General features: G+C 36.5%; 1 protein-coding gene across 1 annotated transcript in view; it reads left to right on the top strand.

Annotated features, from left to right (window-relative positions):
- Positions 1–25,733, top strand: part of MYOF (myoferlin) — a 64,771-nt gene that overhangs the window by 24,042 nt on the left and 14,996 nt on the right. Inside the window, exons 17-38 of the mRNA XM_008502003.2 lie at positions 849–887; positions 4,722–4,846; positions 5,336–5,452; positions 5,770–5,947; positions 6,990–7,114; positions 7,615–7,721; positions 9,923–10,115; positions 11,109–11,264; positions 12,245–12,376; positions 13,674–13,837; positions 15,641–15,755; positions 15,875–15,980; positions 17,921–18,063; positions 18,304–18,477; positions 18,922–19,033; positions 20,449–20,526; positions 21,863–22,044; positions 22,137–22,295; positions 23,242–23,340; positions 23,621–23,782; positions 24,300–24,465; positions 24,923–24,999. Of these exons, the coding sequence (XP_008500225.2) occupies positions 849–887; positions 4,722–4,846; positions 5,336–5,452; positions 5,770–5,947; positions 6,990–7,114; positions 7,615–7,721; positions 9,923–10,115; positions 11,109–11,264; positions 12,245–12,376; positions 13,674–13,837; positions 15,641–15,755; positions 15,875–15,980; positions 17,921–18,063; positions 18,304–18,477; positions 18,922–19,033; positions 20,449–20,526; positions 21,863–22,044; positions 22,137–22,295; positions 23,242–23,340; positions 23,621–23,782; positions 24,300–24,465; positions 24,923–24,999 (2,909 nt within the window). The remainder of the gene's footprint in view (positions 1–848; positions 888–4,721; positions 4,847–5,335; positions 5,453–5,769; positions 5,948–6,989; positions 7,115–7,614; positions 7,722–9,922; positions 10,116–11,108; positions 11,265–12,244; positions 12,377–13,673; positions 13,838–15,640; positions 15,756–15,874; positions 15,981–17,920; positions 18,064–18,303; positions 18,478–18,921; positions 19,034–20,448; positions 20,527–21,862; positions 22,045–22,136; positions 22,296–23,241; positions 23,341–23,620; positions 23,783–24,299; positions 24,466–24,922; positions 25,000–25,733) is intronic.

Genomic DNA, 25,733 nt, shown 5'->3' on the forward strand with positions numbered 1-25,733 from the left:
AATGAGTGGCTCCAGTCCTGTAGCCCCTTGAGCAAGTATTTGCTTTACTAGCTGGAACTGTTTTTGAAGCTTGTAATTCAGTCCTCTTAGAAGTACTGCTGTTGAAGTAAGAGTTAATGCAAACATTCTTTTTATATATCAAACACACAAAAGAAAGGACTAAAGAAAAAGGCTATGGGAAGTGAAAGAGAGAAGGGCTGGGCTGGGGAGGAGGAAAGATCTCTGGAGAGATCACTTGTACTGCCCACAGAAGAGTGTAACTTGAACTGCTGCTGAGTCACAGCTCACTTATCCTTCACACCCAGGCACTTTGTAACTGAAAAAATCATATTTGGATTCTCTCTCTTCTAAGGTTATGACATTAGAATAGCCATTTCCATGTGAAATCACAGATTATCTTCTCTTGAGGTTAATGTTATGCCTGAAGCCTTTTCTGGTTTCTGGAGAACTGTGAAACTGAAGTAGTTCGTGATCTTCAGTAAACAAAGATACCTTAATGAGCCCTGAAAGTTAGTGGTTTTCTTAAGTGCTCTTAAGATTCTTAAAGTAAATTTTTATATTCTTAAAGTAAATTTTAATTTTATATAGAGGAGAACTATACAAACCTGAAACAGAAGCATCAAAACAATGTAGTTTGTCAGTTCATACGTTTTTTTTATTTTGGGAACTTGTTCAGAAAGAGTAGTGCCTCCATATTTCAATCAGGAAACAAAATTCTAGCCCATGTGAACTTTAATTTTCTCAGGTCTTCAAATTTACTTGAAAAGCAGATTCCTTTCTGATCTATTTGGGGTTTTTTAAATGCTATTGTTACTTGTCTTGTAACTATTTCTTTTTTCATAATTTAGAATTTTCATCTTCGGGAACAGGGGCTTCATCGTATGAAGGTTTATATCTTTGTCTGTTACTGATTTTGCCTTCCATTGCCCAAACTGAGAAGTATTTCCCAAGAAAAACCATCATCTTAAAAAGAATTTTAAAAGAGTTATTTGTCTAAAAGACTTCCTCATCATGATGAAAGGCTATCAAATATAACTAACTGTATAAAACAGTTTTGGCACTGGAACTGGTTTGAAAGTATTTCTGTTTGGCTGGTGCTTGAAGCTATGTCTTAGAGTTGAGCATGCAGTTGCTTCAGTTCTTCAGTGCTCTAACACTGGTTTGCAATTTTTAACTTAGCTAAGAGATGCAAATATACTTGCAACTGCAGAGCCCTGCAGAAGTAAGTGCCTAAAATAATTACTGGCTGTTTTGCTTATGCTTAGCTAGCTGTATGAATGAAGTCTGAAAAGTAAAATCTGATTCTATTAAAACCTGGAGAGATGGCTTTTTTTTATAACTATTTAGGTTGATGCCAGTTTTGAAAGACTTTGTGGTAAATATTTCTAAAGTGAGAAATAAGTCAAATTTGAGTGCAGTTAAAAGGTAAAAATCATTCATTGTCACAAGTACTTTATTTACTATCTTTCTTTAAAAAGTAGTGTTAAGTTAAAGGCTGAAATAATTTTTTGGACTCACATTCTGTAATACATGATAATCAGCCTTCTGAAGATAAAAAATTGAATTTAAATGCAAAGAAATAAAAAAATTATTTTTTAATTCCAGCTGTGGGAGGAGTTTGTTTAGGTTGGGATTTTTATTTGGTTTTATATTTATATTTGGCTTAATTTATTAACAACTAGTGAATATATTGAATAAACACAGATCTATACCCTAAATGTAATCATATTACTATCTGATGTGAGCATTAGGATTTTTCTTTTAAATTGGAAAATATTCCAACAAGTCTGAATTCTTCTTCAAATACTGATTTGTTCCTGGTTCAGATGTAAGGATGTGAGTATCCAAATGCAAACAGACACCTGCAAATTTTTATATGATTTTTTTGTTGGTATGAAATTACATCAAGACATTACATTATTTTTTATTATTCATATGGATAAGTAGTCACAGTGGTAAAGTCATATGAGATGTAGCCCTTTATTTTCCCTTTCTTATTTCAGCCATCCTTTCCTGTGATAAATGCATTCTTTGTGCTGCAGATGACTCTAAGTGTTATCTGCTGCCAGGATTAGAACCTGATTATCATCTTGTTTTATACCAGTATGAGTTGTTCAAAGGCAAAAGCTAGGATACAAGAAAGAAAACAATATAGAATCTTCCCTGTTGCTTACCTTGTTCTAAGTCCCTTCTTACTAGTCATCAAATTTATCAGTCAGTATCCTTAACATGTGTTTGTTACTGAAAGAACAATTAGCTCCCTTAAATGTAGATTTTAACTGGCTCTAAAAAAAGCTTTTTAGGAATTCATTCATCTAATAAATTTGCAAGGCATGAATGCAAACCTAAAAGATAACACTAATACAAATAAAGCTTCCCTGTCTGTATTTTCCTGCCAAAAACCAGATAATATTCAAAACCACAAAATTATGACAGTAAGGATTAGCAATGGAAATATCTTTTCAAGTTCTTCAATATCTTAAATATTTGAAAATAAACAATAGCTTTGGTGTGCAGTTTCCTAGCTTACCTAATTCAACTGACAATTATACCTAAATCATTATTTATTAAGCTATGGGGAAATTTTATTAGCCACAAAACAAGAATAGTATACAAATTAGAGTTTATTGTTATGAGAATCAACTGAGAATTGAATGAGTTTTCAGACTCTTAAGTCCTGAATGAATTTTAGCTTATTGAAAAGGCAGTGTTTGAGAAACAATGAGCTTTAGCACTTACGATTAGCTTGCAGTAGCCTGTATTTTACCCTGAAGTATAACCATAGAAAAATGATACTAAAAATTAGAACAATAGGATTAACTGTGCTGAACAGCAGGATTTTTTTTTTCCATAACAGTGCATCTTTTTTGTAGCTGTTAACTAGAGCAATGCCTTATGCATTGTATGTTGAATCAACATGCAGATGTCATTGCTAGGCTGCTCTCCATCATCTTGGGTCATTGGGAAAAGGAGAGGTGCCTGAGGACTGGAGGAAAGCAAATGTCACTCCAGTCTTCAGTAAAGGCAAGAAAGAGGACCTGGGTAACTACGGACCGGTCGGCTTCACCTCCATCCTTGGAAAGGTGATGGAACAACTCATTCTTGGTGCTGTCTTCAGGCACATCAAGGACAAGAGGCTTATCAGGAGCAGACACCATGGCTCTACTAAGGGGAAGTAATGTCTGACCAACCTGAGAGCCTTCTATGAGGTTATAACCAGGTGAATGGAAGATGGCAGATCAGTGGATGAAATTCATCTTGATTTCAGGAGGGCCCCAGCATCCTTGGGGCTAAACTGAAGAAGTGTGGCCTGGATGATGGGGTAGTGAGGTGGATCAGGAGCTGGTAGAAGGAGAGAAGCCAGAGAGTTATAAACAGTGAGATAGAGTCTACTTGGAAGTCTGTTTCTAGTGGAGTCCCTTAAGGGTAAATACTGGGGCTGATACTATTCAGTATATTTACTGATGACCTGGATGAGGGAATAGAGTGCACTATCAGCAAGTTTGCTGATGACACAAAACGGACACCCCACCACTCAGAGGGACCTGGACAGGCTGGAGAGTTGGGCAGGGAGAAATTTAATGTATTACAACAAGGGCAAGTGTAAAGTCTTGCATATGGGAAAGAACAACCCCAGGAACTAGGATAGGCTGGGGACTGAGCTGTTGGAGAGCAGCACGGGGGAAAGGGACTTGGGGATGCTGGTGGTGGAAGGATGACCATGAGCCAACAATGTGTCCTTGTGGCCAAGAAGGCCAATGGCATCCTGGGGTGCATTAGAAGGGGGGTGGTTAGTAGGTGGAGAGAGGTTCTCCTCCCCCTCTACTCTGCCCTGGTGAGGCCACATCTGGAGTATTGTGTCCAGTTCTGGGCCCCTCAGTTCCAGAAGGACTGAGAGCTGCTTGAAATAGTCCAGTGCAGAGCAACCAAGATGATGAAGGGAGTGGAACATCTCCCTTATGAGGAAAGGCTGAGGGAGCTGGGTCTGTTCAGCTTGGAGGAGAGGAGAATGAGGGGTGACCTCATCAATGCTTATGAATATGTAAGGGATGAGTACCAGGACAGAGTCAAGCTTTTCTCAGGGGTGACTGACAACAGGACAAGGGACAATGGTTATAAACTGGAGCACATGTGGTTCTGTATAAATATTAGGAAGATTTTTTTCACTCTGAGAATGACAGAGCACTGGCACAGGCTGCCCAGGGAGGTTGTGGAGTCTCCTTCCCTGGAGACAATCAAAGCCCACCTGGACATGTTCCTGTGTGACATGCTGTTGGACCAGATGATCTTTTGAGGTCCCTTGCATCCCCTGAATTTCTATGACTCTATGATTCTATGACTTAAATTATTGCAAATGTTGGTTTACACTGTTTAATTTATTTCAATAAAATAATTTTTCTGTTAACACAAATGCAACACTCTTTCACATAACTGAAAACTTCATATTTGGAGTGGTGCAGAAGTTCTGTTTATGGGTTTTTAGTTCATGAAATTGTATCTAGTGAGTATTGCACAATGAAGAAGAAGGTTAGGTACAAGTACAGAAACCAGTATGATTACTTTAAATTCATATATATGACAGACAATAAAGTGTTCTTTACTAATAACTAATACCTAACTAATATCTAACATTTGTTCTACTGTATTTGATGGTATTGATAATTATTCTTCTGGCTGCGAGGGGTAATTAACAAAGCTGTAATGGTAATGTTTTCTGTTAGCAAACTCAGGAGAAACTGAAGTTGGCTTTTTACCTACATTTGGGCCTTGTTACCTAAACTTTTATGGAAGTCCAAGAGAATATACTGGATTCCCAGACCCATACAATGATTTAAACTCTGGAAAGGTCAGTCTCTTTCTTCATTGTGTTCAATAAAAGGAGTATCCTCGATTGTGTTTAATCAATGAATGAATTAATTTTAAGGGATTTGTTTCTTTCTTTATTTCTTTGTTTTAGATTTCACTCCCTTTGGTGTTTCTGTTTGAATTAAATGTTATATTTATAATTAATAATGAACTATATGTTTTTCAGCCTTATCTGGTTTTGGTTTAATGGTGTTTTTGTAGGAGCAGATGGGTTTTTTTATCATTTTCACTATCTGCATCTCAGCATGGATTTTTATTTCTTAAATCCTTGTTTTTGTAAATACCTATTCTCACTCCTAGCATTAAACTCAACTGCTTTACTTCATAATTGTTCTAATATGTATATCCATGCCTTTACAGAAGTTCTGAGAACACTTCAGTGAAGCCATAATCATGTAAAGCTAAAGAAAATGTATTCTACTTCAGGAGAAATATATAAAATTGGATTCAATGTGTGATTATGTTACAGGGAGAAGGAGTTGCTTATAGAGGGAGAATTTTGGTTGAACTATCTACAATACTTGAAAGCAAACCTGTTAATAAAAAGTTAGAGATGATTCCTAGTGATGACATACTGGTTGTTGAGGTAAACCCTTGTTTTATTATTAGTGTTGGTAATGGACATGTGTTCTGGCTGTTTTTTAGAATGATCTAATTTATTAAAATTGAAACAACTGACTTGTGTTGATGATGTAGCTACAGAAATGTCATACCCTAGTAGCATTTGAGGCATTTTTATAATCTCAAATACAGTAATTTTTAACACATGCTATATATCTTATTTGCTTCTCAGAAATCAGTAAAAATATTTAAAGTAGTATTTCCATAAAGAAGATTAAATTTTTTTCTATAACTGGGGATCCTGTTTTACAAATACTGAAATCCAACAAAAAATTCTTGTAGAAATACCAGCGCAGACGGAAGTTCTGCTTGGCTGCTGTGTTTCATTCTGCTACCATGCTGCAAGACACTGGGGAGCCGATCCAGTTTGAAGTTAGCATTGGTAACTATGGCAACAAGTTTGATACCACCTGTAAACCTCTGGCATCAACAACTCAGTACAGTCGTGCTGTTTTTGATGGTAAGGATGCTACGGGTGTGGGGATACAGTAATGTACTTTTTCCCATGTGCTATTTTATAGTGTTAGAATGAGAGACATTACTGCAGCAAAGACTTACTGCAAACATGGCCAGAAAGGACATGTGGCTTTTCACAGCTTTTGAGATGAAGTTACTTTTATGTAATAAATGCTTCAAAGCCTATTGTGGTTATTATTTTCACAGAATTCAGTGATATCTTTTGACCATGTAATTGATGTGCACAGGAAAATTGGCAAGAAAAAAAAATCATATTATTGTACAGGTATCTAAAAACTAGAGATTAAATAAGTATAATGCCCTTTGAACATTCTGATTTCATGTACAGCAGAAACTTGATTTTAAACCTGGTATCTGGCAGCCTAGAAGAAAAAAGCCTAGCTAGATTACATGAAAGTACATTTTTGATAGAACTTTTTTTTAAGAGTTGTTTTTCTGGATATTAAATGAGGTAATCAGGTTTACTCTGGAAAATAAACATTTGAGTATTTAATTTCAGAGATACACATATTAGTGCTATCTACATCACTAAAATTACTGGAAAGAATCATAGAATAATGTTGATTCATGTTGGAAAGGGCCTTTAAAGGTCATCTACTTCAGTATCCCTGCAGTAAGCAGGGAAATCTTCAACTTTGAGTTCAATTTTAGTTTTGATTTTCAGTTTGCTCAGAGCCCCATCTAACCTGACCTGGAATGCTTCCAGGGATGGGGCTTCTACCATGTCCCTGAGCAACCTGGGTCCACATTGCAAAAAATTTATTCTCCATATCTACTCTAAATCTACCTTCATAATGAACATGTTACCATAATTTATTGAAAAAATCCATTGGCTTTTGAAAGAATTTGAAGCAAAAGTTTAAATTCCATCATATGCTACAGCAGCTAAAAAAATAAAAATACTTCAATAAATTTGGACTAGCTTGTATGCTTTTAATGCATAGTACCTAAATAAATATAGAACATCCGTATAGTGTGTGTGTCTGCCTCAGTTCTAACTCTAACATACAAATGTTTCACACTAGGTAATTATTATTACTACTTGCCATGGGCAAACACAAAACCAGTTGTAACGCTGACTTCTTTTTGGGAGGACATAAGTCACAGATTAGATCCTGTGAATGTAATCCTAAACATGGCTGAAAGACTGGTAAGACAATCTTTCTTTTGCTATTATGCTTTTAATTTTTACTTTTTTTTTCATATAGAGGTATAATCAAAAAGTGACAGGTTGAGCAAGTTGTGGAACAGTTTTCTGATGCTTTTCCCTCAATTTTTCCTATTCAGATTTCAATGCAGCTCTGTGTAACAGATGATGCTGCTGATCATAGGTCTGTGTTCTGGCAATGGACAAAACACTCCTGCTCAAATCTGCAGGGAATTTCCATGGGAAGGAAAAGTCCTTGGTGTTGGTTAGGGCCATGTTAAGTCTCTAGAATTGTTACTTGCTTTGGAAGTTAGGTGCAGTATCATCTATTATTTAGTGAGAAAGAACATAGTCCTGTTAAATATGAATCAAGTTTGAACATCTGAGTCTTTTTATTATTATTTGGGCTTTATACATACAAATAAGTTTTAAGTCTTGAAACTCATATTGACCATAATACTACAATGCTTATACGTGCAAATGTTTTCTTTTAAATTCCTCAGCAATCAAACTTAGCCACCTTAAAATCAGGAATGCAGGCTAAAATTTCTGAAAACCAATTAGCTGAGTTGTGGTTGAAGCTTATTGATGAACTTACAGAAGATACAAGGTAAAAGTACCTTTTTTGTCCCTTATTTTCTTGTGCTGGGCCCGCTTGGTCTTTGCTAGTGCCTTTACTAAGTCAGAAAATAAATTATAATAACTATAAAACTCATTACCCCTGTGAACTGACCTGAGAACTGGAATTCCAAAAGTCTCTGAAAGGAACCAAACAGCATGGATACTGCCAATGAAATAATCTGCCCAGTTTCATAATGCTTCTTTATCCTAGTCACTGACAGTACTAAAACACCATCTCCTGGAAAAATCTAAGACGAGACTGTTCTGAAAATGTGAAACAGTGGAGTTCCACTGCCTGTCTGCAACATTGTCTATTTTAGAATTTCTCACGTACCTTTTGTTTTAGCCATATTTCAATGTTATTTCTGAAATCAAAGCATTTCAATGGTGAAATTCCATTATTTACCTGTAAATCCAGAATTAAAAATGTAAAAGGTATTGGGAGCTTAGGGGAGCATATTTTTGAATAGACCTTTAGTCAACATGTCTATTTGAGAGAGTTCAGAGAAAACAATAGGAGTCAGCACTTAAGGTTTTGAAGAGGAATAAATTGTAAATTGAGAGGAAGGAATTGTACAAGAAAGAGACATTACTAGAAGGAGACACTGAGGTGAGGAGAGGCACTTGAAAAACATTAAGCAAGTGGGTGATAAAACAGCACAAGAAAAAGAAAGAGAAAATGTGAGAACATTAATTATCCATTAGAGGAAATAATGGAGAGCATGAAATGAGAGAACAAGTTCATCAAGCTGTACAGCCAGTATAAAAATTAACAGAGAAAAAACCAAACAGTGGGGATCAGTGTGCACTAACATGGAATTACATGACAGAAAGCTTATGTCAAAATATGAACTCATGACTTCACAGAGTATCAGCTGTGATCTGGAAGCAAGTGTAGAAATAACTGACATACTTTGGAAAGCAAAATGTGAAGGGCAAGTTATTGTCACATGGAGCCATCTAGTTAAGTGTAAGAACTTAAGATTTTGTATCACTTAGGTCAGCCCATACTCCTGACAAACATCTGGACTGTTATTAAGTCAGTCCATTATTTTATAAAATATCACTCTACAATTAGGGAGCAATAGCATCTAGATGCATCAACAAAATGAGCATCCTGCTGTTTGTAGCATAGAATGCTCTTATTTTTCAGCAGACTCATGAAACCAATGTCAAAGACACAATTCCCTATGTTGAATTCATAGAACAATTTATCTTGCCATTCTAAAGTTTAAATGAGTTAGGGGTTTGTGAAAGTTTTAAGTGCACTATTTAAACCTAAATGAGGTGACTTTCTGAAAGTTTTGTTTGATTCATCCATAACTACTTGCACCCAGGGAAGGCAACACTTGCATTCAGGTCAGTAGAATTAACTGTAGTGGAAGGCACAGTATTCAATATCAAGGTTTTGCAGAATCAAAGCCCTTACAAGTACATGGCTTGTCACTAAAAAATGGTTAGAGAAGAGTCAGTCTTTTCAAATTTGGCAGTGTCTTCCGAAGTTTGTGGGGTTTGGTTTTGTTTTAAGTGTAGTATGAAAGACCTCTTAATGAACTCTGTTAAAGGGATACAGTCATTGGTTTTTGAAAAGTTGCCTTTTCCTCAAACGTCCACCCACTCAAAAAACCTCTCATTTTTGTGATGCTGTAGGATTTCTTGGTTCCAGTGAATAGTTATGCTGCCCTCTGGTGACTCAGAAGTTCTATGTCATTAATTTTTTTTTAAGAGTTCCATGTTTTGATGCCAGAGTGTCAGGTAACTAGTCATAGACATAAACCTTATTTCTATATTGATTCTGAGAATTGAGTTTCCAGTGAAAGAACCTACCCTCAATTTGAAGGCACTGATTTAGTCTATGAGATGTACATTCTGAGACAATAATTTTCTTATTTGAATGTATGGGGAAATGGATTTTGCTTAGCTTGACTAACAGCAATTCCATGAAAGTGTACACCTCAAGCTGTTTGGCATTGGTGCTTGTTGTGTAAGCACAGCATTTCCTTTGCTTACTGTAAACACTTTGTCAGGTGGGAATCTCTGCAGAAATAGATGCTATAGCAGTAAACCAGTTGTTTTCAGTCACAGAACTATTAGTACTCAATCTGTTGCCACTGTATGCATGTCTGCATCTAATGTTTGCTAAATAAAATTGACTGCGGTTATTAATCATAATAAATATTCTCTTTTCAGTAAACCATTTCCTCTCATAGAAGGGAAATCTAATATTACAGTCCTTGACACTCAGATAGAAAAACTGCGCCTCAGGTCTCTCAGACAGATTGGAGAAGCAGCAGCAAGGATGAGAAATGAAGCTACTGATGTGACAGCCACTCTGACAGAAATTGAGGATTGGTTGGATAGGTTACTGCAGCTGAGTGAAGAGGTTGGTACTACACAATACCAGTGGTTCTATTAGGTTAAAAATAGCTCTCTAACACAAACCAGTGTGATGTTCACTGCTGATCAAGCAATATCCATTCTCCCAAGAATAGTAATTTTAGATGCTGTGAAAGTAAACATGTTCCCCTCCATAATCAGGTTTTACTTAAATATAATGTTCTAGTGTGTTAGCTGTTTTAACTGAGAATGTTTGTTGGGAAATAACCACTCTGTGATTTGTAGAGTGGTTACTTAAACAGGATAGATGCTATTCTGTTAAAAGCAACAGTGTTTTGTCCTTTCCTCTGTTCCATAATTGCAAGCCACATTGCTGATCCAGGGACTGCAGGATATATGTTGTACTTCTGCAGCTTGTTAGCCATAGAAATCAACTCCTAACAGAGTTAAATCTGTTTCTGTGTTTTGTTTTGTTTTTTTTTTAATTTTCAGGAACATCTCAAGTTTTTATCTCAGTTGTCTTGTCAAATGTTTTTAAACCTTGTAGAATTGCTTCATTTTTGCTTTGTCCCTTTTGCTTTAAAAAGTTGCTGATTAAGAAAAAAAAAAGCAGTCAATTTGGCAGACTTGGAATTAGCATATAAAGGTGTGCACAAAGCTGCAAAAAGATTAAAGAATTAAAAGCATTTAAATAGTTAGCAAGTCAATCCAGAGCATTAGCATTTGGGATCAAGCACTAGAGTTTGCCATAAGGGGAAAATTGCAAAATATAGAGGAACTGTTTTTTTAAATAAAGCTGATTTGCTTTCTGACAATCCCAGTGGTATTTTTAGTGATTGTTTCAGAAACTATGTATTGCAGTACTTGCAAAAAAAAAAAGCCCTGGTGTTTGTCTCAAATTCATGTTAATTATTAATTCTAAGCAGTAAATCCTTTGACATAAATCCTAATTTATATTTCTGTTGTCTAAGCATTAGGTTAGTTTGCAATTATATTAATTACTATTCTTAACTTTCTTTTCCCCACAAATAATCCACAGCCACAAAACAGTATGCCTGATGTAATCATATGGATGATCCGAGGGGAGAGAAGACTGGCTTATGCCCGTGTTCCTGCACACCAAGTGCTGTATTCCACAACAAGCCCTGAATCATCTGGTAAATATTGTGGAAAGACCCAAACAATCTTCTTAAAGGTACTAATCTATTTTTTTCCCCTCCTCAAAATATAATTAACTTTCGCTTCCTAAACTGTGGTGCCTTCTGACATAAGCCTAAACATGAAAACAAATTATGAAGTGTCAGAACTCAGGACATATTAAAAGCCAACTGCATGTGGTTTCTTCAAAATCTCACAGTTGTAAAGTTCATCATAAGCCACTTAGAACCAGCACCAGCCCCTACTCTGAGGCTTTTTGAATTGTCAAGTTTTTCAAAATCATCACAAGACTTCTAAAATATTACTGGGGTTGGTGTATTGGAGTTGGATGTAATCGGAGACTTCAGAGGGAATGAGCAGTGTAAGTTAGAGAAGTTCCAAAAACCTATTCAATGTTCTGGGTGGTTTTCTAAAAGTAATATAGAGCAATGTCTACACCCAGAAAATCCCTAGTATGTGTCTCTACACTGAGTCTCACTCTTGAACAGGAATGCCTTTCTCCATCTATATTGTCTTTAATTGAATAAACTTAACCAGAAAAAAAGGCAATCTGACTGTAGAACACTAACATGTGCAGAGTTTGTCACTGTACCAGTGGCTGTACTGAGTAATGCAGCAAAGCCTGCATCTCCACAGTTTTATGCAGGTTATGATGCATTGCTTCTACATACTGTTCTGGCTACTCTCTGCATTCCCAGTGTCTGCTCATGAGGTACACTAAAGTCAACATTGAAGTTTTAAGTTACTGTCATAATTGAAAAGTAATTTATGGGTGAAGATTGGGAGGGAACAGACATGAACAGGGATAACACCCCTGTTATTGTCTGTGTTCTTTACATGCCCCTTAATGCCATTTAAAGAACGTTTCATTCCTGAACCATTTATTACTGGCTTTTGGAATGCAGTACAGGAAGAGATAAATTTTGTCTTATTACCCATATTGTTGTTTATATATTACTGAAAGTTGCAGTACCTGCATAATATTTAAAAATAAATTTTTTTGTGTTCTTGTGCCAGTACCCACAGGACAAGACAAAAGATGTCAAAATGCCTGTGGAGTTGCGAGTTAACATTTGGCTTGGACTGAGTGCAGTGGAAAAGAAGTTTAACAGCTTTGCAGAGGGAACATTTAGTGTTTTTGCAGAAATGGTATGTCCATCTTTGTTTTCTTGGTGTAAACTTGGGCATGAGTGTTAGGAATTAAATTAAATTGGAGGTATTCAGAAATATTTTTTTTGTTGTATACTGGGCAGAGAGCGTAGTACTTATTGCACTGTAACAAGCAGAGCCCATTCAAGGCAATTAATGATCCAGTACATTGTGCCTACCAGATGAAGTTCAGCAGACCAGATTCTGAACTGGTTAATCAAGTGGAAATCTGTTTAACTCCAGTGATTTCAAAGACATTTATTTTAGATGTTTATCAGCATAATTAAGATTGGGATCTAGACCATTATGTTTTGGCATGTGAATAACACTTTTATTTTAATTGCTTCTTGACTTCTACAAATGATACTTGGATACTTGTGGTTTTGCTTAATAATGGTTCTTTTGTAGTTGTAGAAAATCTACTGTTATAGAAAAACTAGTCAAAACCAGTAGATTTTGCTGCCTAGAGGCTATAATAACATTTCAATGGTAAGACTTAACAAATTTGTAATAAAAATGCTTAAAACAATCCCACAGTATATAATAGAGATTTTAAAAGATAATGGTAAGATGCAGGAGTCTTGTGTATGCCCCAATACCTAATGGTGTATATAATCCAGTATCAGTATAATAGCTAATAAGATATTTTTACAAAGTTTTAGGTCACCATTAAACCCATGCTTAAATATTTAGTAGTGCTGTAGTAAGTTACTCAAAATAGTCAATGGATGGTCAAAGCCATTATTTAAGTAAGAGGTGATGCAAAATCTCATTTTTTGCTCTTCATGCAGCATCCAACAGTTTCACAGGAATAAGAACAGAAAACTCAGGACCATACTAAATTATGAATAATCCCATTAGCATAAAGGGAAATATACTGTATAAAGTGGGATGACATCAGAATCATGCCCCTCTTAGCTTCCATGACCGTTAATCAGTTTTACATGTTACAAAATAAGAGATTATAAATAGGAGAGGATTTGAGATGGGAGAGAATGAGGGTATCATGTTTGGGAACAGAAGAAACTCATTCAAATAATGTAATGGAATTTTATTTAACAAAGTTTTAATTTGGAGAAAGTTTGACTGTAATTTTAGAGGGGCATTAAATTGAGAAGGTAGTGTAGTTTAGCAGTGGAATCATTGTTTACCAAGCAGAAGATTAAAGAAAGAAAGAAAGAAATTATGATACTGCAGAGTAATGTGGGAAGGGAGTACTTAATTTCAGTATGGCAGAATGTTGCAGAATATTACATAATTAATTTTAATACCGAATTTTTTCTTTGTTCTAAAACAGTATGAAAATCAGGCACTTCTTTTTGGAAAGTGGGGTACCTCAGGACTTGTTGGTCGCCACAAGTTTTCTGATGTCACAGGAAAAATCAAACTGAAAGGAGAGTACTTTCTGCCTCCAAAAGGCTGGGAATGGGAAGGAGAATGGATGGTTGATCCTGAAAGAAGGTCAGATTCTTTAAATTGTATGCAGGTGGCAATAAAGGAGTTTAATCTCACAATGTAAAATCTCTTCTCTCTGTTTCCTTGGCTGAGAAAGATTTTAACCTGACCTTTCTGGGACTGCAAAAGCCAATAGTCAAAGATAGGTAATAGCAATAAGGTTAACATTACCTTTTTTAAAAAAGTGAAATAAAACATACAAGAGAAAGAACGCATCCATTTCCTAGGAACCAGCTTATGGTTTATTAATTATTGCTTATTATTTATATTGCACATTGCTTATATTCTGTTTCTCAATGCCTCATCTTTTAAAAAAGAGGTAATAATAGTTTTTCTTTCTGGGAAAGCTACTGTGATGATCACTTCTGTGTATGTGAGGTTCTCAGATCCTGCTTTGATGGTTTGAGACAAGACCCTTGGATAAGCTAAATCTTCCATATGTAGAAATTTAACCCTGCCATCCAGTATAAATCTGCAATTCATGTTGTATAGACATTATTACAGTATTTGCATAGTAATTCACATGCAGTGGAGGGTTTTTGGGGGGTTTGTTTTGTTTTGTTTTGTTGTTTTTTGGGGTTTTTTTTTGCTTTTATTTCACTGAATTACCCTTATTTACCAACTGTCTGAAGCTATTACCCAAAGTGACCCAAGGCAGGTGTTTATAGAGGCTGAGGTTCTGGTGCCATGTGACAATTCCTCCCCTGGTGGACTGACTGCATGAGGTGTCTGTCCTCCCCCAGTTCTAGCTGGTTCTGTATTACTCTGTCAGAGGTTTTCAGCTCCCAAGTTGTGCAGTTCAGCACTTTGTGTTGCCACACTTTTAAACAGTCTGTGTAAATGTTATCTATAACAAACAAAAACCAGCATGAGAGAGATAGTCTTATTTCCTTAGAAGAAAAGGTTCAGCCCAGTTAAAATTCTTGTATTCTGATGGCAAAAAAAAGTAAAATATGGACTGCTGTTACAGAAAAACTGTACAGGAAAAATGTGATTCATTGTAAAATTGTGTTAGTTTATAGTTATGAATGGATGGACTTACTGTCATAGTCGATTAATATTTTTTATTTGAATGAATAGTCTGACATGAAGAAAAGCAATAGCAGATGTGGGATTATATTCCCAGATAATGGAAAGAAAATCCACTGCTACAATACCTGAGCATCCTTATGCCTTGCAACTGCTTTTGTTGGAAAATAAACTACCTGGCTTTGTTTGACCAGCAGATGGCATTTTAGAACACACCTCAGTGCTTTATGAATCACAGTTAATTCCAAGTGGTAATCAAGACTTCTGTCTGATTTAATGTTCTCGTTTCTTTTACCTGCAAAGTAGAAAAATACTAGGCAGCTGATTAGATATCTTGTCAATGGCATAAATGTGAACAAAATGAAGTACATTGCCAGATTTTAGTGCATAGCTACACATATAAAATATATATGTGCATATAACTGTTGTGTGCAGTCTGGGTTTTCCTAAACTTAAATATAGGAAGTTTTTTCTTTTGCTGAGAGGAATTGTTGAAAGCAGATTCTTAATAGCAAAGAAGTTAAAACACTTGCTCAAATCTCTCATTCTTATGAGTAATGTTCCCCCTATTGCTTACTACTGCTGCAGTTGCTTCAGTTTTAGGAAGACATTCTAAGGACAAATAGACACCATACTCTATTAAAAAACAGAACTTCAGAAAGACAGAAAATCCAGAATGTTAGCACGTGTGAACATTCTGTGTGTTGTTTCTATATATTCTCTGTAGCTAACTAAAACACATTTGGTTTAGTACTATATCTGCATGCTTTGGGTTTGCAGTTTGTTGACTGAAGCTGATGCTGGTCACACTGAGTTTACTGATGAAGTATACGAAAATGAGAGTCGCTATCCTGCAGGGGAGTGGAAAGCAGCTGAAGAGAATTACACAGATGTGGTGAGATTTAGATTTTTCACTGGATCAGTAAAAGTTTAAGAGAAAGAGTTCTAGTATTTGCTATGCAGCACATTTCACCTATTAATGCACAGAACTGTTCTGTTTTCTCTACCTAAAAGAATGGAGAAAAAGCTCCACCACCACGTGAGTTCATTTGTCCTCTTGGATGGATGTGGGAAGATGATGCTTGGAAATCTGATTTAAATCGAGCAGTGGATGAGCAAGGTAACATTTGCTGCTTGTCTGCTGATTACCAGGACAATGTCAGAGTCTATGCTGAAGGAGGACCCATTTGAAAACTGTAGCAATGTCCTGCCCTATGGAAAAGTGTCAAGGATATATTTGGATAACATGTGCTTAAGGAATCAGATAAAATTACATTGAGAAAATATTCTCTGCTTCTGTTAATTGTCTGCAGCTGTTTGTATTTCCATTTTAAACACTGTTCCACCAAACTCCTTGTTCTCATTGAGTCTTCCTTGGACTAAAAGGGACCTGTGTTTTTGAGCAGTATATGTAATAAATACATGTTCAAGTGCCTACTAGAGAGAAAATCACAAGTCTAAGAAGCTGTACATTGGTCTTAACTGTGGAAGCAGATGACAATTTTGAGTCAAAAACTTCGACAAATTAAAAAAAAAAATTAAGGTTAATGCAAAGAACAATCTACTGACATGAGAGGTTCCAGTTGGGCAAGTAGTCGGTATAAATAACATGCTTGGAAAGAGATCCATTCTTTTTTAAAATAAATTTCAAAAACATTTTCCCCTCATCGAGTGTTAAGGCAATCCAGTGGTTAGGATCTGGTCTGTAAGAGTGGTTCAGTAGCAGTTACTGGATTCTTTTAGAAAAGTCACAAGCTTATACTGAGACATCAAGCCTCTGTATTTGTATTCCTCCAAGAATGTGTGGCAAAGGCACATTTGGATCTACCTGATAATTTGAGAGCTTTTTGCCAGGGGGAGACTTGTCAAGCAACACTAAGATATGAATCAGGAGGTCTGGGAACCACAGGAAATCAGGAACCTGCTTCTATCAGCCACACACCACGAGTGTTTGAAGGATTCCTACATTGCTGAGTTTGTGTGGGAAGGGAGCTATGCAGCACTGATCAGGATGAAATTTCAACAGTATGCAACTGATAATCTGGCAATCCTGAAATGAAAAAGACTTAAAGGTTTTCTGTGAAGAGTCTGATGTGCTACACAGAGTTTTTCAGATTTGATGTACTGCTAACCTGTTCAGTTAGAAAATTCTAAGCACGTAGAGCCACTGTTTTTCCTGAATTTGCTTTGACTTTTATATGCTTTTTACTTACAGAGAATTAAAACTGTTACCAGCTGAGAAATCTGTGACAGAAGCAACCACATAAAACCATAATTTGGATTCCACAGCAATAGGAAAAAGCCATCAGTCTCTCATAGCAAAGTATTTATGTGACAATCATTTGATGGTTCAAAACAAAAATTAATAATAAAAGCAAAAAGGGAGGTCATAGAAGATCCTGGAAAGCCCGGATTTTTGCAAAACCAGAATGAATTCTGATTTGTTCTAGAATTGTTGAAAACTCAAATAGTTAATTGTTTTTAAGTATAAGTGAAATAAATAGCTATTTCAGTAGGAAAAAAAATATTTACCCTAAAGAATACTGATCTGTCCTGACTGAAACTTCTGGTAGGAGTCTGGAGTAACTTTTTAATAAGACATCAGTCTAAATAGAAGTCTGAGTCCTAGACACCCGGGAGCTGGATTATCATTAAAGTTTTATGATCAGAGTTCAAAGAGCATCCCTCTAAATGCCAAGCTGCTGGAGTTGCAAGAGTACATAGGATATTCCACTCTTAAGATTAAGGATGATTTTCTCTGTAGTGAAGGGTGAAAATGGGATACCAATACACCTAACATGTGAAAAAACAAGAATGCAAAGAACTTCAAATGTATTGTATATGGTTTCATGTTGAGTTTTGTATTGTCATATATATCACATAGCATCACCATAAAATGTCATCAGTTGCCCCCTAACTGTTGGGCATTTAGAGTTTGCAGTATCAAATAGTCATTTGGCTAAAACTTCCTCCTCTGTAGGTGCAATAACTGTATTTCCCATACTTTTTGTACCTTGCTTGTGTTTCTGGAAATATACTAACTAATCAATTCTGGTTTAGGATGGGAATATGGAATTACTATTCCTCCAGACACTAAACCAAAGTCGTGGGTTGCTGCAGAGAAGATGTACCATACACACCGCCGCCGGAGACTGGTGCGGAAAAGGAAGAGAGATCCAGCTCAAGCAGGAACAGCAGGAAGGGTAAGCAGAGGAAAGATGCAGTCAGAGATCTGCATAATGAATAAAGAAAAAGATTTAATACTGAACAAAGCAATCTAGAACAACTGGTATGTTTTTATTGTATTACTTTTGTCTTGTTGTTAGTTCATGTTTCCCACTCTGGTTTGTGAAGGGTTTATTGTACCTGCCAGACCAAGTACTGATTTTTTTTTTCACTACATTTAAATAACACTGTGGATAAAAAGGATTTACATCTTCCAGGGAGCATTACCATATGAAGATGAAGAAGGATGGGAATACGCTTCCTTGATTGGATGGAAATTTCACTGGAAACAACGCAGTTCTGATACTTTCCGTCGAAGACGATGGAGACGAAAAATGGCTCCCTCGGAGACACATGGTGCAGCAGCTATCTTTAAACTTGAAGGTGCCTTGGTAAGGGACAGAGTATAAAAAAGTCTTTAAAAGTTCAATTTGTTAATTTACAATAAATACACCATTAAGCATATGCACTATTTTTGGCTCTGAATTGTTAGTTTTATATATTTCTGAGTAACTAATACTGTTAATATTTTAAAAATTGTTTAAAGTCTGAAAGAGACTGTTAAACTCAGACTAGAGACTCTTGCATAACATGCTTACTGCTTTATTTTTCAAACTAATTTTATTCTTACAGTATGTGATATTTGGCAACAAGAAATCACTTTCAGACATGAGTGAACATCTTTATATTTTTTTTACATTTACTCAGGAAAATAGGTTCTTCCTTGTCCTGCAGGAGAGACTGAAATGCTTATATTCACGTACACAATCTACTTTTATCAGATTTCTTCCACGCTTGTCAATCTGCTGTAACTTTTTTTCTCTTTGTAACTTCAGGGAGCAGACACCAGTGTTGATGATACGGAAGGGAAGAGTTCAGACAAAACCAAGGAATCAGCTACAAAGGTGTTTGGTGCCAATACACCACTTGTTTCCTGCTACTTTGACAGTAGGTTCTTTAAGAATTCCTTTCTTAGAAATCCTGTCTGTTTCTCCCTGGTCTCAAACAGAATTGTAATTGTGTTTTACATCTTGGTTTATGTACCTTCTGTTATAATTATTATCTTATCTTTGATTAGGCCCTATTTAGGCTACTAAAATTACAGTTAGTCATTTTGATACTGCAGTCTACTGTTACACAGACATTTTTAAAACCTGTATGGGACAGGGAATCTAAAGCTAACTGTTGCAAAACCTCAATTTTAGGCTGTCTTAAATGCATCTTCAGTATTAGAGTCCCTCTATAACAATGCAGGGAGCTAAGCCAGCATAGACAATGTATGTACAGTTAATTTTTTGCTGCTTTAGCTCACTGTAGGGGCAGGCAAATGCCTGACCCAGAGGAAGCAGTAAGACCATGGCTAAGCAAAAAACCCTCTAACTTTGCCAATGTGTATTGGCTCTAAATGCCATGGAATTACTGTAATAGGATTCACAAAAGCAGGGGCACTGACATGAGAGCTACCAGTGTTAGTTTATGGGAATAGAGGGCAATCCTATCCACTCCTAAGACTCAAAATCCTTTCTGAGGATTTCTGACTAATACACTTGTCTTCAGTTGGACTCCACAGAACTGGATCTCCCTCCTGGGAGTGGGTGCCTAATTCTTAAATCTTCTCTTTCAGAAGTTGAGGAAGATGATTGTAGTTTCTTTTAAATAATGACCATAATAGGAGGAAAATGCCACCTTTTCCTGCCAGCTTTCAGATAACTAAAGTGAGTGGCTCAAGTTTTGCCAAGGGCTGAAAGGGTTATAGCTGTTATCTTCTAAAGAAAAGCAGTAGTAAGATGTTGTCCTGGGCTTGGGCCATTCTCACATCTTCCTTTAATTCTATTTGACCTTCCCTGCAGTGTTTTTTTTTTTCATCTTTTAGCCAAAGAGACAGAGTTGCAATTGGAATAATCTTCTGACAATAATAGTTAAAAATGTGAAATTCCCAGGTACCTGCAAGTACTGTAGTGCATACTTAATGAAGCACAGCAATGCCCAGTTCCTGATTCTCTTCAGAGGAGCTAGCACAGTTTCAAACAAGAATTTTTGAGAAGGATTTTTAGATGATCATATGGTAAAAAAAGCCCAAATAGTGTTAGTGAGTTTTTTAATTTCTGCTTTTAAGTTGTGTTAGGGCTGGACTCGATGAGGTCCCTTCCAAAATTCTGTGATTTTATGTTGGAGCAAATGTTCTCAGGTGATAGCTCATTGGTATGAGTATACTTGTCACTCAGTAAGCAAAGCAGAAGTGTTACTACAATCCCTGTGCTTGACTTAAAATGTGTAAGGCATTTTTATAAACTCAAAATGTCTTCATTACAGAAAAGAAGCCTGTAAAATGCATTTCAGTGTTTTTTATTTATTTGATACAGGAGTATATACTTACCATCTTCGCTGTTATGTCTACCAGGCACGAAATCTGATGGCTTCAGACAAAGACAGCTTTTCAGGTATGGAAAAATGCTGCTAATGGTGCAGAAAACACACTCCTGCCATAAACTAGTAACTTGATTTAGCTATAGAATATCTTAAATCATCGATCTGTGTGCATAGGTCACAGGTACTGAAACTCTGCCTAAGGGAAGCCTAAGCTTCATTCTGTATGAACCAGATTTGGTTACTATTGCCCCAGAAACTGCAAAAAAAAAAGCAGTGCTCTGATTGTGCAGCACTGACAAATTCTCTAGTTAGGGAATGGCAATTAACCGAAGTCTGAATTTCTCATGACCAATCCCTTCCCCGTGCCTTAGCTTCTCTTTCTAACCAAAGCCTACAGTTTCTAAACATTCCTGTAGAAAAATTGCAGAAGCAAGGATGAAGAAAGCTCAATGGCTACCATGTCACTAACTTCCAGTGTTCAGTATTTTATATTAATCCATTGCTGAGATATGAATAGGGAGCTATAGATATTCTAATGCTGTTTTCTGAAATGAGGGGCTTTTACTACAGCTGTGTATATTCGGTTTTACTTCAATGTACAGCACTTAAAAGCCATACAAAGACACAATAACAAATGCCTCTAATTTGTACATGTAGCATTCAAGAGAAGTACCTCTGATGTAGTTGCACAGAAGCCAACATATCTACATTTTATTTCATTTCAAAATTAGTTTGACAAGTTAGCCAAATTCTGATCAGGTACTTAGTCAGAAGTTGTTGAAACTGACCTAAAGATAACCTTTAAATAGCCTCTAGTTCTTAGTAATTGGAATTTCTAGAGGAAATGTTAATTACCATCATCAGATACTTTCTACAGAGCTCCTGATGATTTAAAGACCTGCCAAAAGCTGGGCCCACACCACTTTAATCATACAGCTGTTTCACAAGACAAGGTTCTTATAAACAAACATGTTTGTGAGCAGGATACACCAGGAGAATTTGTTGTGTGGCAACTAATCAGAATTAGAATTATTTATTTTTATTATTTATGAGTTTATCACTGGAGACGACAGAAAGAAAAAGCTTGTACAGAAGAGAGGAGTTTAACATAGCCAGTGTTTCATTTTAGTTTTCAGGTTCTGCTTCTGATTTGCAAGAGGTTTTTGTATTTTTCATTTATTACTCTGTTAATCAAGACATTGACTTCTAAAATAGCTTTCTTTATACAAATGAAATCTGATCTTTTAAATGTATATGTGTGGGCTTTTGTTTTTACAGAACAGCATACAGATAGTGACAGAAGAAAAATACCAGAGTGCTTGATATAAATTGTGGTTTTGTGCCAGAATGACTTAATGGGGTTTTGTTTGTCTGTAACTTTGCATTTCTAATCTTTGTATATTTCAGATCCATATGCCCATGTGTGTTTCCTCCATCAAAGCAAAACAACTGAGATAATTCATTCAACTCTAAATCCTACATGGGACCAAACTCTTATATTTAATGAAATTGAGATCTATGGGGACCCACAGACAGTAGCCCAAAATCCACCTAGTGTTGTCATTGAAATTTTTGACAGTGACCAAGTGGTAGGTGAATGATTTTTACCCTGACTGTTGTTTTATTTATTTATATTAGTTGAGAATAACATTAATGTGTAGGATTGCTGTTTTGGTTGCAGGGTAAAGATGAATTCCTTGGAAGAAGTATTTGCTCCCCCATGGTCAAGTTAATACCAGAAGAGGATATCACACCAAAACTGCTCTGGTATCCTGTAACAAATCATGGCAAAGCTAGTGGAGACATTCTTTTTGCTGCAGAGCTTATTTTGAAGGACAAGGTATAAATTTCTTTTATATATATATGTATATATATTGTGTGTAAATATAATACCATAAGTCCTTTCACAGTGAGTCATGATGTGAAGAATTGTCTTCACAGAATCACAGAATGCTTTGGGTTTGAAGGGACCTTAAAGATCATCTAGTTCCAACACCCCTGAGCAGGGACACCTTCCGCTGGCCCCAGTTGTTCAAGATTCCATCCAGCCTGGCCTTGAACACTTCCAGGGATGGGGCAACCACAACTTCCTTGGGCAACCTGTTCCAGTGTCTCACCACACTCAAATTAAGAAATTTCTTTCTAATGTCTAATCTAAATCTCCCCTCTTCAAGTTTGAAACCGTTTCCCCTTGTCCTCTCACTGCACACCCATATAAAAAGCCCCTGCCCCAGCTTTCTTGTAGGCCCCTCAGATTATGGAAGGTTGCTATAAGGTCACCTTGGAGCCTCCCCTTCTCCAAGCTTCAACTCCCTCAGCTTATTTTCTTAAGGAAGGTTCTTCAGCCCTCTGGTCATTTTAGTGGTTCTCCTCTGGACACATTCCAGGAACTGTGTCCTTCTCATGCTGGGGACTCCAGAACTGGACACAATACTCCAGGTGGGGTCTCACAAGAGCAGAGCAGAGAGGGAGAATCACCTCCCTCCCCTGTCTGTCTGTGCTGCTTTTGATACAACCCAGGACCTGGTTGGCTTTCTGAGCTGCAAGTGCACATTGTTGGCTCATGTTCAGCTTCTGGTCCTCCATCACCCCCAAGTCCTTCTCCTCAGGGCTGCCCTCAATCCTTTCTCCTCCATTCGTGCATGGTATTGCCTCAACCCAGGTGCAGAACTGTGCGCTTTGTTGAATTTCATGCAGTTCCAAGTGTTTCATAAGGTGTAATACTTCCAAGGTCTTTCATTTAAGGAGAATGAGAGACAGTAATACTCATGTTTGTATCTTTATAGGGTGGTGCCAATCTTCCAATTCTTCCATCACAAAGAGCACCACAGCTGTTCATGGTACCTCAGGGTATCAGACCAGTAGTTCAGCTCACTGCTATTGAGGTATGTTTATTTTTAAAGTAAGTGAACACAAGCGTAGTCATCTCACCCTCTAGATATTAAGTTTGTGTATTTGCTTCAAGAAAAAAGAAATTTCATAGTGAGAGAAATAATTACTGTTTTAAGTCTTTTTTAGTTTCCATTTTTTCCATTGACTTTCCTAGAACAACAACATCTATTATTAAAAAAGACCTCATTTTTTTTTCTTTCCTACTTTTTGAATATCCTGTCTAACATATTGTTCTCTCTCCCTCTTTTGCTTACACTGGATTTGATTTTACAGATTCTGGCTTGGGGGTTGCGGAACATGAAAAACTACCAGCTGGCACCTGTTATGTCTCCGAGCCTCGTTGTGGAATGTGGGGGTGAAATGGTGGAATCTGCAGTGATCAAAAACCTCAAAAAGACACCAAATTTTCCATCTTCTGTTCTCTTCATGAAAGTTGTACGTTGCAGATAGCTATATGCCATCTCTCTGTGGGAAAAGTAATTATCCCATACTTATAGAGGTCAAGGATTTGTTAAGCAAGACTGAATAGAAAAACTTGCACATCCTCTTTTGCCTTAATATAAGCAATTTACTGACCCAGAAAATTCTAAAAAGATCAGATAAACATGTCTGTACAGTCATTGATAAAGTATACAATTTTATATCCACAATCTAGTGCAGTATGTACGTGTGTATATATATGTATTTGAAAAGGGATCCATTTACCTTTAGACATGTGGCTACTTTCCTACTGCTAGGATAGGAGCTGGGCAAGAGTCAAGAAAATTCAAGATCTGAGACAATTAAAATTATTCCTGTCTCTTATTAAATTGTAAGGTTAGAAGTTGTCATTCACCATATAGCCACAGAACATAGTAGTTCAATATTAAATAAATGACATAACAGCTTTTATCATTATTCTTAATTTTCCTACTGTTTGCATTATAATCAAACCTTGACCTTTCATTTTTAGCTTTTGCCAAAAGAGGAGCTATACAGTCCATCTCTTGTTATTAAAGTGATAGACCACAGACCATTTGGACGGAAGCCCATTGTGGGACAGTGTACTATAGATTTACTGGAAAGCTTTCGCTGTGACCCCTACACTACTAAAGAAGACATAGCACCACAAATGAAAGGTAGACAGCTGGAAAATGCAAAGTTCTACTTTCTCATGAGATGCTAAAATAACCTTTCTTCAGTGTTTCTTTACAGTCATCTTGTTTTGTGCATTTATTCAGACACAATGTGATCTGAAGGAAAAAAAACCCCTCTAGTAGTAGTTGGTGCAATATTCTATGAAGCATATTAAGACAGTGTGAAAAGGCAACTCTTACAGTCAAGTGTACTGGTTTCCTGAGGTTGCTTTTTAATATCAGCCTTGAATTTAACTATTTGCAGGCCACTCCTGCACTAAGTACCAAAGTAATGACCTAGTATCCCAGCAACAATGCTCTGAATACAATGCTGACATTTTCCTCAGAAAATTAATTATTTTACATCTTCTGTGACTGTTTAGAATTCAAATCCAATGCAAATGTTTAGTGAGATATTTTTGCTACACCATAGTGTCTTAATGAAATCTTTGGCTTACAGTTAGTCTACTCTCTGCTGCACCTCCCCAGGATACAGTAATTGAAATGGAAGAAACACAGCCCCTGCTGGCAGCTCAGGTAATCTTAGAAACTTGATGCTTTACTTTTATTTTCAGATCTATGATTTCTGGGAAACTATCTAGATAGCAAAATTGTCAAAAACACATACAGCCTTTTGGAAAACCAGATGTAACAAAGTTACTTCGTGGCAGGAAAGCCAAAAAGATATGTTAATAATTTAACCTCTGCTTTCATGTAGTAAACATCAAACTATAGCTTTTTGCACATGGTAGAGTTCACATTGTAGTTTTAGAACAGATTCACTTGCTCAGTAGCTACTGAAAGCGTACGATAGAGCATTTCCCAGCTGTCCACTGGTAATGTAGAGCAGCCTGATTTTGCCAGAGTGAATTGTTCTAAATAAAGGAGCTAGAAGTTGGTGTGTGCTTTGGTGTGACAGAGCCATGGTTACACAGACCTTCACCCCTTCACCTGTCACAAGCATGGCTTTGCCTCTCACACCTGAAGTCATCCAACACTGATACCACTGAAACCATTTATTCTGCACTAACACTTCTTTCCTTTCTTTTTCTGTTGTGTCTTGTGAGCTCTCTACTGCTCTGATTCTTTCAGGACCACCACAATATAATTTTACTGTACAGGTAAAAAATAATTCAGCTTGCAGAATTTTACTCCTGAGTTGAAAATTGAGCAAAGACAAATTCTATATAATACATGTTCAAAGAAAAATTTTCATTATTTTAGGACTGTTAAATGTTCACTTTGCCTAGAAGGTGTTTTTGTAAATTTCT

The sequence above is a fragment of the Calypte anna genome, chromosome 6 (assembly GCF_003957555.1).
Source record: "Calypte anna isolate BGI_N300 chromosome 6, bCalAnn1_v1.p, whole genome shotgun sequence".
In the NCBI taxonomy this organism is placed as follows: domain Eukaryota; kingdom Metazoa; phylum Chordata; class Aves; order Apodiformes; family Trochilidae; genus Calypte; species Calypte anna.